We start from the raw sequence: 12,123 nt of genomic DNA on the forward strand, positions 1-12,123 counted from the left end.
TTGAAGGAATTTCAGTCTCTCAAAGTCCTATATAAAAATCTAACTATTTTTAGAAGGAAATACTCTAAGAAGTTGTAAATTACCAAAACATTAGGAACGGTTCTGGATATAAGTCTGTAGGAATATAGAATAGGTATTTGGGGACAACAGGAGGTTAAAAGGATGCTAAGAAGTTTAGATCTGCTTTATAACTTTTCTGAGAGCAAGCTCTATGTATAAGGATTTGAGTTTGTTTTGCAATTATAAGCACTTAAAAATAGTCATTAGCCTGCAAGGTAGAGGTTAAATGACAGGCAAAGGAACAAGCATTGATGAGAGGATGAAAGGGGAGGTGGTAAAGAATATCCCTCATACACATTCAGGAGTATGAAATCTGTTATGTTGACATAGATCAAATGTTTTAGAACTGGAAAAGACTATATAGGTAATCTAGCACAACTCCTTCACCTTATATATGAGTTACCTGAGATGTCGAGATTGAGTATCTTGAAATGCTATTTAGTTAAGTGATGGTGAGGATTATGATCACTAAATATTTGGGGAGCATAAGAAATAATGTTTGAAAATTTAAGTATAATTGCCATTTAATGAGGTAAATCAGTTTTAGTTTTGACATTTATGATAGCACTAGTAGAATTCCATGTTAGAATCCTAAGTAGCCTAGAATTTTATTGTAGTACAATGCTGGGAGGTTATTTTTTGAGGTTAATTTGTGCTTTTATTTGCCAGCATAACTTGGCTAGAGTGGCCTACAAACTTTGTTAATCTTGTGTGTAATATGTATACACACATGAAAGGGAAACAAAAGTTTTGCCAAAAATGTCTACCCTGAGTGTTAATTCTTTTTTTTTTTTTTTTTTTTTGACTTTTTAGACCAGTTTTAGGTTTACAACAAAATTGACAGGTACAGAAATTTCCCATATATCCCCTTCCCACACATGCATAGCCATTATTAACTAAGTGGTACCTTTTTTAAAAAAACCAAGAACGAAATGCATTGACACATCATAATTACCAAAGTCCACAGTTCACCATAGGGTTTGCTTTAATAAGTGAGAGTAGTGTTGCATATTCTGTGGGTTTAGACAAAAGTACAATGACATATATCCATCATTATAATGTGATACACAGTATTTCACTGCTCATAAAACTTCTGTACCCTGTGTATTCATCTCCCCTCTCCCCCCAAACTCCTGGCAACTGTTGATCTTTTTATGGTCTCCATAGTTTTATGTTTTCCAGAATGGCATGCTGTTGCAATCTATTTTTTCTTTTTCTTTCCTTGGAAAGAGAGGTTCAAAGCCTTTATAAGACCACCCATGGCCCACTCATGTGTGTACCTCACCAGCTCTAGGTGGCAAACTTCTCTATTAAATACTGTAGGTTTTCTTCCAGTATTGAGCCCTACTGGTCCTACCAGCAACCATGTGGAGCTACAGAGAGACATGTGTTTGGGTATTTGTTCATAGAAAGGCCACAAGTTTTGTGCCCCTTGTCACAATGAACCCAGATTCCTGTTGGGTGTGTTATAAACAGAGGACTCATTTCTTCAGGCCCCCTACTCTAAGCACACCCCATGGGAGTTTTTTTCTAAAGCTAGAGTACAAGGTTTAATGATGAAGTTATCCTAATGCCTGTCAAGATTTGACATTGTCTCTTTCAGCCATGAACAATATAGGTACTAATTTCAGCTCTATTCAATGCAAAGGGAAAATCTATTTGCCAGGGGAAAAATCACTTAGAAATTACAACATAAGCCAAGAAGTAAATCACTAGATAAAGATACAGGGCCAAATGACAGTACTTGTCACTGGGAAAGAGGAAAATTCTGAAGAAATGAAGCTTTTTAATCTCTCAAAAAGTGCTAAAAAATAGAAAGTAATATAACATTAAAACCATAAATCAGTGTTATAGCCGATATCATCGTTAAGGTGAGATGTGGTTTTCCAGCTGAATTTTGTCATTCAGACAGGATGTTGCTGATTTTCATTCTGATTGTTTGTGTTCACCTGGCAGAATTCTCCCTATTCATTGATGTTCTGGTTATTTCTTATCAGATGTCCCTGTTTTGTCCTTCTGATCAAGTAATTCTGATTGCACAGAAAACATGTCTACTCATGGCAGCTGCAGTTGATCTACAGCAAGGGAGAAGAGCTTCAACAGCTTTTGAACAGGTAACGTGCAACCTTCAAAGAAAATGCAAGCATTCAGTGTGCTGTTTGGTATGTTTGCCTTCCTTCATGCAATTCTTTTTGATTCTCTTTTTAGAATTTTTTCCTCCATTCTGGCGATATCTTGATTTCAAAGATTTGTAATTCCTTTCTAAGGAAAGGTAATATTTGGCTTAGCCTCTTCTTTTAAAATGCCCCTTGCCACGGACCGCTCTTTGTGAATCTGCTTTTAAATATTCTTTATCTTCATCATCTCCCTGTGATCACAAGTGGTCCATAGGTTGTTCTACTTCTGTTTCCTTTCACACATTCTCTAAGGAAACACATTTACTTCCACAGCATTTTTTTTCCCATTTGGCTGTGTTGGGTCTTAGCTGCAACATACAGGATCTTTCGTTGAGGTGCATGGACTCTCTAGGTGTGGCATGCACTTCAGTAGTTGTGGCACACGGACTTAGTCGCTCTTCAGCATTTGGGAACTCAGTTCCCCAAGGAGGGATCAAACCACACCCCCTGCATTGCAGGGCAAATTCTTAACCACTGGACCACCAGGGAAGTTCCACTTCCACAGTTTTGTTAGCCATCTGGAATTATTTAGCTGACTTGTTTATTGTCACAGACTGGTTCCAAATTGGGAAAGGAGTACATCAAGCTGTATATTGTCACCCTGATATTTCATTTATATACAGAGTACATCATGCGAAATGCTGGGCTGGATGAAGCACAAGCTAGAATCAAGATTGCCGGGAGAGGTATCAGTAACCTCAGCTGCCTGCAGTGAGGGAGATCTGGGTTCGATCCCTGCGTTGGGAAGATCCCCTGGAGAAGGAAATGTCAACCCACTCCAGTACTCTTGCCTGGAAAATTCCATGGGCAGAGGAGCCTGGTAGGCGGTCCATGGGATTGCAAAGAGTCCCACACGACTGAGGCAACTTAACTTCAGATACACAGATGACATCACCCTTATGGCAGAAAGTGAAGAACTAAACAGCCTCTTGATGAAAGTGAAAAAAGAGAGTGAAAAAGTTGGCTTAAAACTCAACATTCAAAAAACTAAGATCATGGCATCCAGTCCCATCACTTCATGACAGGTAGATAGGGAAACAATGGAAACAGTGACAGACTTTATTTTCTTGGGCTCCAAAATCACTGCAGATGGTGACTGCGGTCATGAAATTAAAGACGCTTGCTCCTTGGAAGAAAAGCTATGATCAACCTAGATAGCATTTTAAAAAGCAGAGACATTACTTTGCCAACAAAGGTCCATCTAGTCCAAGCTATGGATTTTCCAGTAGTCATGTATGGATGTGAGAGTTGGACTGTAAAGAAAGCTGAGCACCAAAGAATTGATGCTTTTGAACTGTGGTGTTGGAGAAAACTCTTTTGAGAGTCCCTTGGAGAGCAAGGGGATCCCACCAGTCAATCCTACAGGAAATCAGTGCTGAATATCCGTTGGAAGGACTGATGCTGAAGCTGAAACTCTAACCCTGATGCTGAGAAAGATTGAAAGCAGGAGAAGAGGACGACAGAGGATGAGATGGTTGGATGGCATCACCAACTCGGTGGACATGGGTTTGGGCAAGCTCAGGGAGTTGGTGATGGACAGGGAAGCTTGGCATGCTGCAGTCCATGGGGTCACAAAGAGTCGGACATGACTAACTGAACTGAACTATTTATTGTCACTCAATTGCATTTGCTTTCTTTGACCCACATTCTTGAATATTTTATCATTCAGTTCAGTTCAGTCACTCTTTGTGACCCCATGGACTGCAGCATGCCAGGGTTCCCAGCAAGCAGGGTGACAATATACAGCCTTGACGTACTCCTTTTCCTATTTGGAAGCAGTCTGTTGTTCCATGTCCAGTTCTAACTGTTGTTTCCTGACCTGCATACAGGTTTCTCAAGAGGCAGGTCAGGTGGTCTGGTATTCCCATCTCTTTCAGAATTTTCCACAGCTTATTGTGATGCACATTAACTCAGTTTTAACAACAAGAAAACAAAATACCTACTTTTGCCTGAATCCCACTCTCAGCTTAAACTTTACACCTTTTAAGGAGATAGCAACATCAGTATCTCACTCTCCCGTATACCAGAGTATTCACTCATTTGTCTTTAGTTCTTTCCTTCCTTCTTTCAAGTTAGGAAATTTGTCACCAAATTGGACTTCTAGCATGTTTGTATGATTTTAACTTCTGGATCTCTCTGGTTTTTTTCTCTTACCTAGCCAAAGAAAACTTCCTAATTTTCCATACTTGCCAGCTTCTTTTCTTTCCAATTGGTCCAAAATCCTTCTTGCTGCTTAATTCTGTTCCTTCTGTTAATATGTTCTTTTATATGATTCTTCACATCTGAAACAAGCTATCAATACATCTCTGTCAACATATTTTCTTTCCTTTCTTTTCCATTGTTGAGTTCAACTCAAAAAAACATGTGAGTACAAGTTCTCTGCTAGTTACTAGAGATAAAGGATATAAAGCCCTTGTTCTGAGTAGTAAAGGGACCTCTTTTTAGAAACTTTTCCATAGTAAAAGAAGATGAAAAAAAATCTACAAGCCTCAGAGCAAAACCAAAACAACCGTTTTGGCTTCTTTATAAGTAAGGGTGTTGTCAAACTGAAATTCATTCCAAACAAACTGAAATGTCAGGGTTTGGAGCAGAGAAAGGCTTATTACAAGGCCATGCAAGAAGAATGAGTGGCTCGTGCTCAGAAGACCTGAACTCCCCAGTGGGTTTCAGGGAAGTTTTTTGAGGCAACATTTGGGGAAGTGGCACTGCAGAGTATGTAGCTCTTCTCTGATTGGCTGGTGGTGAGGTAATAGAATGGTCATCATCTCAGTCTGATACTAGCCTTCTGGTTCCAACCAGTCTGGGGTCCACATGCTTGTCCTCAGCCTAAGGTTATCATCCTCCACCTAGATAGAGGCCTTAATTCCTGTAGAAGAACTAATCTTGTTCCACTGTAGACAGAGTACATACTTTGTCTGACTTCAAGTTATTTTAAATGTATTTGAAGTTTGTGTTGTGGTCTAACATATGGTCTGTCCTGGATAAAGTGCCATGTGTGCTTGAGAAAGAATCTAATTTGTTCTTGGGTTGATGAAATGGTCTGTGTATATCTTTTAGGTATAAAAATAAACTATACATAGTTTTACACAGTATTTTAAAATAAGAAAAGAAATATATTATCAGTGCACTTTGTTTTTTCATTTGTATTCAAATTGCTATTGGTGTCACATGCTCTCAGCCTGAAGAACTTCTCTTAGCATTTTTGTAAATGGTTCTGCTAGCAAAAAGATGCAACTTTTTTTAATCTGGGAATTTCTTTATTTTTCTTTCAGTTCTGAGAGAGAATTTTGCTGGGTATTAGATTCTTGGTTGCCTGTTTTCTTTCATCACATTGAATATATTATCCCACTGCCTTTTTAATCAATATTCTACATTTCCTGACATTGTCATCTTGCCTTCCTTTTTTAAGTGTGGTTTCCTTTAATTGTTTTAACATATTTGAAACAGCTGCTTTGAAACCTGTGTCTGCTAATTTCCAATATTGGACCTTTCAAAAGTCAGTTCCTGTTGCCTACTTTATTCCTGTGTATGGGTCATACTTTCTTGTTTCTTTGCATATTTTATAATTCTTTGTTGAAAACTGAACATTTTGCATAATATTTTGGAACATCTTTGGGTACTGATTCCCCCTCTCTGGGACTTGTTAATATGTGCTTGTTTGTTTGATTAGTGACTTGTCTGGGCTAGTTCAGTGCAGTCTTATTTCTGCAGCTGTATAATAGTATAGAGCATCTAATGTTATTCCTCAGAGATCGCAGTCTTTGCCTTTGTAGTCACCATGACCCCTCCTCTGGAAAGGAATGAAAGTAGTTTTAGCAGGGTTATTTTTGAGTATCGCTTTCCATGATCACCCTGTTAAGCTTCTGCTGCTGCTGCTGCTGCTGCTAAGTTGCTTCAGTCGTGTCTGACTCTGTGCGACCCCATAGACAGCAGCCCACCAGGCTCCCCTGTCCCTGGGATTCTCAAGGCAAGAACAATGGAGTGGGTTGCCATTTCCTTCTCCAGTGCATGAAAGTGAAGAGTGAAAGTGAAGTGGCTCAGTTGTGCCTGACTCTTAGCGACCCCATGGACTGCAGCCTACCAGGCTCCTGCGTCCATGGGATTTTCCAGGCAAGAGTACTAGAGTGGGGTGCCACTGCCTTCTCCGTTAAGCTTCTGAGTGGTCTTCTGTTGGTATCATACACAGGTGTAAGGCTTGATGAATTACTAGGTGACTGGTGTGTGTGTGTGTGTGTGTGTGTGCGCACGCACGCACATGTACGTGCATGTGTGCATGCGCACATGTACGTGCATGTGTGCATGCACGCATGCACGTTTGAAAATACTCTGGTATAAATTGCTCCACAGTCTGATCCAATTAATGTAAGGCCCCTTTGAAGGGGTAAGTAATCTTAGCTTTCTCTTCCCCTTAGTTCTCTCTGTAAACTTGTATTCTACTGTTTGGCTTGTCATTATCACTGAGTTACCAGCTTCCTCTTAACTGCCCACACCAAAATCTTCACTTTTTTTTTTTATAGTGTCTTTAGACTTGAACTTCCCCAAGCTCTATTTCAATAAATGTCAGTCAGTCTCTTTAGGGTGACTGCAGAGCTCACTCTTCTGATGACCTTCCTCTCCTCCTGAGCAGAAACTCTATACACTGCTTTGGAGCTAGAGGCAGGGACCATGACCCATTTGTATCAGAATGACAATACAGCTCTGTAAATCAGGATCTAGCAAAAGTCATAGTCCCTAACATTCTTAACTTGCCTCTATGAGCATGGAAACTCTCTTATAAGGAAGCTGAGGTGAGGGCCATTGTGACCCAGTATTTTCAACTGCAGTGCTTGGAGGGACTGGGTAGAAGAAAAGAGTGCCAGGCTTCTTAATTGTGCTTGTTTATAATAGAACTCGGGCTTCCCTGGTAGCTCAGCTGGTAAAGAATCCAACTGCAATGCAGGAGACCCTGGTTCAATTCCGGGGTCAGAAAGTTCCCCTGGAGAAGGGATAGGCTACTCATTCTAGTATTCTTGCCTGGAGAGTCCCCATAACAGAGGAGCCTGGCAGGCTACAGTCCATAGGGTCTCAAAGAGTCACACATGACTGAGCAACTAAGCACAGCACATATTCATGCAATACAGGTCTTGGGGAGGGGAATGAGAAGTCCTGGCAACATGCCCCTTATGGTCATCCCTAGCCTGGAAGCTGAGGGTATAGTGAGCCCTATCCTCTTGGTTATACCCACCTAAAGTACATTTACATCATACTGAACTGGGGAGGGGAGTTGGCCAGATCATGGCTCAACAGCTACAGGTACTCACTGTTCTTACTGAGACTTTAGAAGATTTCCTGGAATAGATGTTTCCCCATTGGCTATTAATATATGCCCTTAGGGCAATTTTCTGAGACTTTACATGATTATGTTTTATCATTTTCACCAGTTATGGTAGTTTTGCTGGGGAGAAGATCCATAGATCTCCTCATATCACCATTCTGGAAGCAATTTTCTTCTGTCCTAGATTATTAAAATTGATACTACTCAAGATTTTCTGTTTAATCCTCAATTTCCTATAAGTTAAGTGATTATGCTATGCATCTTAAACAGTGCTGTTATATCAATTGTACCTCAATAAAACTAGGGGGAGAAAAGGAAAGAGAAAAAAAATAGAGGCTAATATTTATATATAAATCCAAAAATATTCAGTTTATACTTCGATTTTTCTAGTTTAATTTTTTACTGCTTTTAATGATATGATTTTTATTTGCTTAAAGTTTTGTTTGGTTGAGACTAATTTTCTCATTACTTTCTTACCAAACAGAACTGCTTCCTAAATCGTGCACTTGATCTGATCCATAAATGCAGAGACATCTGGAATGTCCTGAAAACAACAGGTACAGTGGGACTGGGAGTATGGTAACATGGTTATAAAGGGGGTTTCGGATCTGAATAACCTAGTCTTTTATCAACAGAAATTTGTGCCACTGAAATACTTGATAACCAGCCAAATGATCCTTTAAGAACTAGCTTTTCCCCACTCTATGTTTGTATTTTGTATTTTAAATCTTTGACACACTACTTAGAGTAAGAATATTTTTTAAAATATTTATTTACTTGGCTGTGTTGAGTCTTAGTTGCAGCATGCAGGATCTTCAGTTGTGGCATGTGGGATCTAGTTCCCTGACAAGAGATCAAACCTGGGCCCCCGCATTGGGAGCAAAGAGTTTTAGCCACTGGACTACCAGGGGAAGTCCCAAGAATATATTTTAATCTTGATTTTCATTGTAGTGTTGAGTATAAAAATAGTACCATCATTGTTCAATATGACATTATTGCTCTTAAGTCACTGGATTTGATATCTAATTTAAACAAATTTTGACTTTGACTAAATGTAGGATACAGAATCTTCCAAACCACAATGATAATATCAGATACTGTTAACATTTTGTAATGAAATAACCTGTGTAGTAGTAAACCATTAGAAGCTATATAGTAGCTTGCTATGGTATCCTAATTAAGGATGGTATTATTATATAGACTTTATTATATTGTGTCCATCTATTCCTGTTTTAGTTAGAATTTTTTAAAAATATATACATACTGAATTGAATTTCATGCCTTTTATTTTTTATTAATTTATTTATTTACTTTGGCTATGCTGGCTCTTTATTGCTTTGCACGGGCTTTCTCTAGTTGTGATGAGCGGAGGCTACTCTTTGTTACAGTACACAGGCTCTTGTTTCAGTGGCTTCTCTTGATGCGGAGCACAGGCTGTAGGTGTGCAGGTTTCAGTTGTTGTAACCAACACATAGGCTCAGTAATTGTAGTATGCAGGCTTTAGGGTGCATGGGCTTCAGCACTCAGGCTTAATAGTTGGTGTCCATGGGCTCTAGAGCTCAGGCTCAGTAGTTGTGAGGCACAGGCTTAACTGCTGTGTGGCATTTCGAATCTTCCTGGACCAGGTACTGAACTTGTGTGCTCTACATAGGCAGGTGGATTCTAATCCACTGTGCCACCAGGGAAGTCCCAAATTACGTGTCTTTTAAGCTTCTCTAGAGATCATTACATGGTTTTTCTCTTTTGAAGTATTAATATCTTAAATTATAATAATAATACATTTCCTAAAATTAAGTCATCATTGGATTTCTGGAATAATCCATTTGGTCATTGTGTATTATTTTAAAAAATGGTGAATTTGGTTTCCTTATATTTAAAAATTATTGGGCTGTCATTTTATGTGTATATTCATGATACCTTTGATGAATGTTTATATCAAACTATAGGAATTACAAGAAAGAACATAAACATATAAAATTTAATTCACCTATCTCAATCTATGGCAGGCATTTAGAAGAATAAAAACAATAAAAAGAAAGGAGAGAAAATACCTAAATAACATACTCAGTATGGAAGATTTAATAGAAATATACCAGATAGCCTGAAAAAATACTTTATACTCCAGTACTCTTGCCTGGAAAATCCCATGGATGGAGGAGCCTGGTAGGCTTCAGTCTATGGGGTCGCTAAGAGTCAGACACAACTGAGCAACTTCACTTTCATTTTTCACTTTCATGCATTGGAGAAGGAAATGGCAACCCACTCCAGTGTTCTTGCCTGGAGAATCCCAGGGACGGCAGAGCCTGGTTGGCTGCCGTCTGTGGAGTCGCACAGAGTCGGACACGACTGAAGCGACTTGGCAGCAGCAGCAGCAGCCTGATAATAGAAAACTCATTTTCTTTTCATGTGCCCTTTGAACATTGATAGAATTGATCACAAGAAAAACCTGAATGAAAAAAAAAAACCTGAATAAATTCTAAAAATAAAACAAATAGCATTATCTGACCACAATGCTTCACAATGCAGTAAAACTAGAAGTTAATAATGGAATTAGGAAACAGAATGCTTTACCACTTGGACATTTTAAAAAACAAAAGTAACTATGGAATATCTGGGCTTCCCTGCTGGCTCAGTGGTAAAGACTCTGCCTGCCAATGCAGGAGACTTGGATTTGATCCCTGTATCAGGAAGATCCCCTGGAGAAGGAAATGGCAGCCCCACTCCAGTATTCTTGCCTGGAAAATTCCATGGATAGAGGAGCCTGGCAGGCTACAGTCCACTGAGTTGCAAAAGAGTTGGACTTGGCTTAGCGACTAAACAACAGCAGCAGCAATATGAAATATCTAGAAAATGATGCTTAGAATACCTCATAACAGAATCTAAATTACTAAAGTAGTGCTCAGAGTGAAATTTATACCTTTAGTGCCTTTTATTTAAAAAGTATGTCAGAATGCTAGCTGTCTACTGAAAATCAGTTTCTTCATTCTAGGAACACAGCTAGATTCTCTTTATATAGCTATATCTATCTATGTCTTTAGAGACTTACAAATGTAAACAATGAGATACCACTACCCACTTATTAGAATGACAAAAATTCAAAACACTGACAACACCAAATGCTGGTGAATATGTGAAAGAATAGGAATTCTCATTCATTGCTGACAGGAATGCAACATGGTATAGCCACTTTGAAGAACAGCTTGGCAGTGTCTTACAAAACTAAACATACTCTTGCTATACAATCCAGCAGCAGTGCTCCCTGTTATTTATGCAAATAAATTGAAAACTTATGTCCATGAAAAGACCTGCACATGGATGCTTATAGCAACTTTAGTCACAATTGCTAAAACTTGGAAGCGACCAAGATACCATTCAGTAGGTGAATAGTCAAATAAACTGTGGAATGTCCAAACAATGAAATATTGTCCAGAACTAAGAGGAAACGAGCTATTAAACTATGAAAAGACATGAAGGTAACTTAAATGCATATTACTAAGTGAAAGAAGCCAATCTGTAAAGGCCACATACTATATGATTCCAACTATTGACATTATAAAAAAGACAAAACTATGAAGACAATAAAAAGATCTTTGGTTGTCAGCATGAACTGAGGAGGGAGGAATAAATAGATAAAACACAAGAAACTTTTAGGGCAGTGAAACTATTCTGTATGATACTACAGTGGTATATACATGTTATTATACATTTGTCAAAATCCATAGAATGTACAATGCCAAGAGTGAATCCTAATGTAACATGGAATTTGGGTAAAAGTGGTGTGTCAATGTAGATTCACTGATTGTAACAAATGTACCACTATGGTGCAGGATGTTAATAGTGGAGGAAGTTGTGTGCAGTGGGGGATAGGGTATATATGGGAATGCTCTATACTTTCCACTCAATTTTGCTGTGAACCTAAAACTATTTAAAAGAATGGCTATTATTGAAAAGACAAGGAAGATGTGGAGAAAAGGGAATTCTTTTGCACTGTTGATGGGAATGTAAATTGGTACAGCCACTATGGAAAACAATGTACACGTTCCTCAAAAAAGCAAAAATAGAGCAACCATCTTCAAAAACCTCAGTACTGAGTATATATCTAAAGGAAATGAAATCACTATTGCAGAGAGGTATCTGCATCCCCGTGTTCATGTCTCACAATAGTCAAGACATGGAAATAGTCTAAGTATTAATTGAAGGATGAATGAATGAAGAAAATATGACATACATATATATGTATGTATATATATGTATATGTATGCACACACACACAATTAACTATTTGGCCTTATAAAAGAAAGAAATCCTGCCATTTGTAACAACATGGATGAATACCTGGAGGACATTATGCTGAGTGAAATAAGACAGAAAAACACAAATACTGTTAGACCTAACTTATATGTGGAATCTTAGAAAAAAAAAATCTCAGAGAAACAGAGAGTAGATTGTTGGTTGCCAGGAGCCAGGGGCATGGGGGAACATGTGATGGTGGTCACAGGGTACAAACTTCTAGATATAGAATGAATAAGTTTTGAGAGACCTAATGTACACCGTTGTGACTGTAGTTAACAA

The 12,123-nt window shown here is 38.6% G+C and overlaps 1 protein-coding gene and 1 non-coding gene across 3 annotated transcripts in view; one reads left to right on the top strand and one right to left on the bottom strand.

The window, feature by feature from the left end:
• Positions 1-12,123, top strand: part of TEX11 (testis expressed 11) — a 203,967-nt gene that overhangs the window by 144,894 nt on the left and 46,950 nt on the right. For both annotated transcript variants that reach the window (XM_019956488.2, XM_070785334.1), the window contains exons 24-25: positions 2,058-2,174; positions 8,036-8,108. In XM_019956488.2, coding sequence (XP_019812047.2) covers positions 2,058-2,174; positions 8,036-8,108 — 190 coding nt within the window. The remainder of the gene's footprint in view (positions 1-2,057; positions 2,175-8,035; positions 8,109-12,123) is intronic.
• Positions 1,446-1,576, bottom strand: LOC139181814 (small nucleolar RNA SNORA11). The gene has a single exon (XR_011565552.1). It is a non-coding gene; the product is annotated as a small nucleolar RNA SNORA11 (small nucleolar RNA).

The sequence above is a fragment of the Bos indicus genome, chromosome X (genome assembly GCF_029378745.1).
Source record: "Bos indicus isolate NIAB-ARS_2022 breed Sahiwal x Tharparkar chromosome X, NIAB-ARS_B.indTharparkar_mat_pri_1.0, whole genome shotgun sequence".
NCBI lineage: Eukaryota > Metazoa > Chordata > Mammalia > Artiodactyla > Bovidae > Bos > Bos indicus.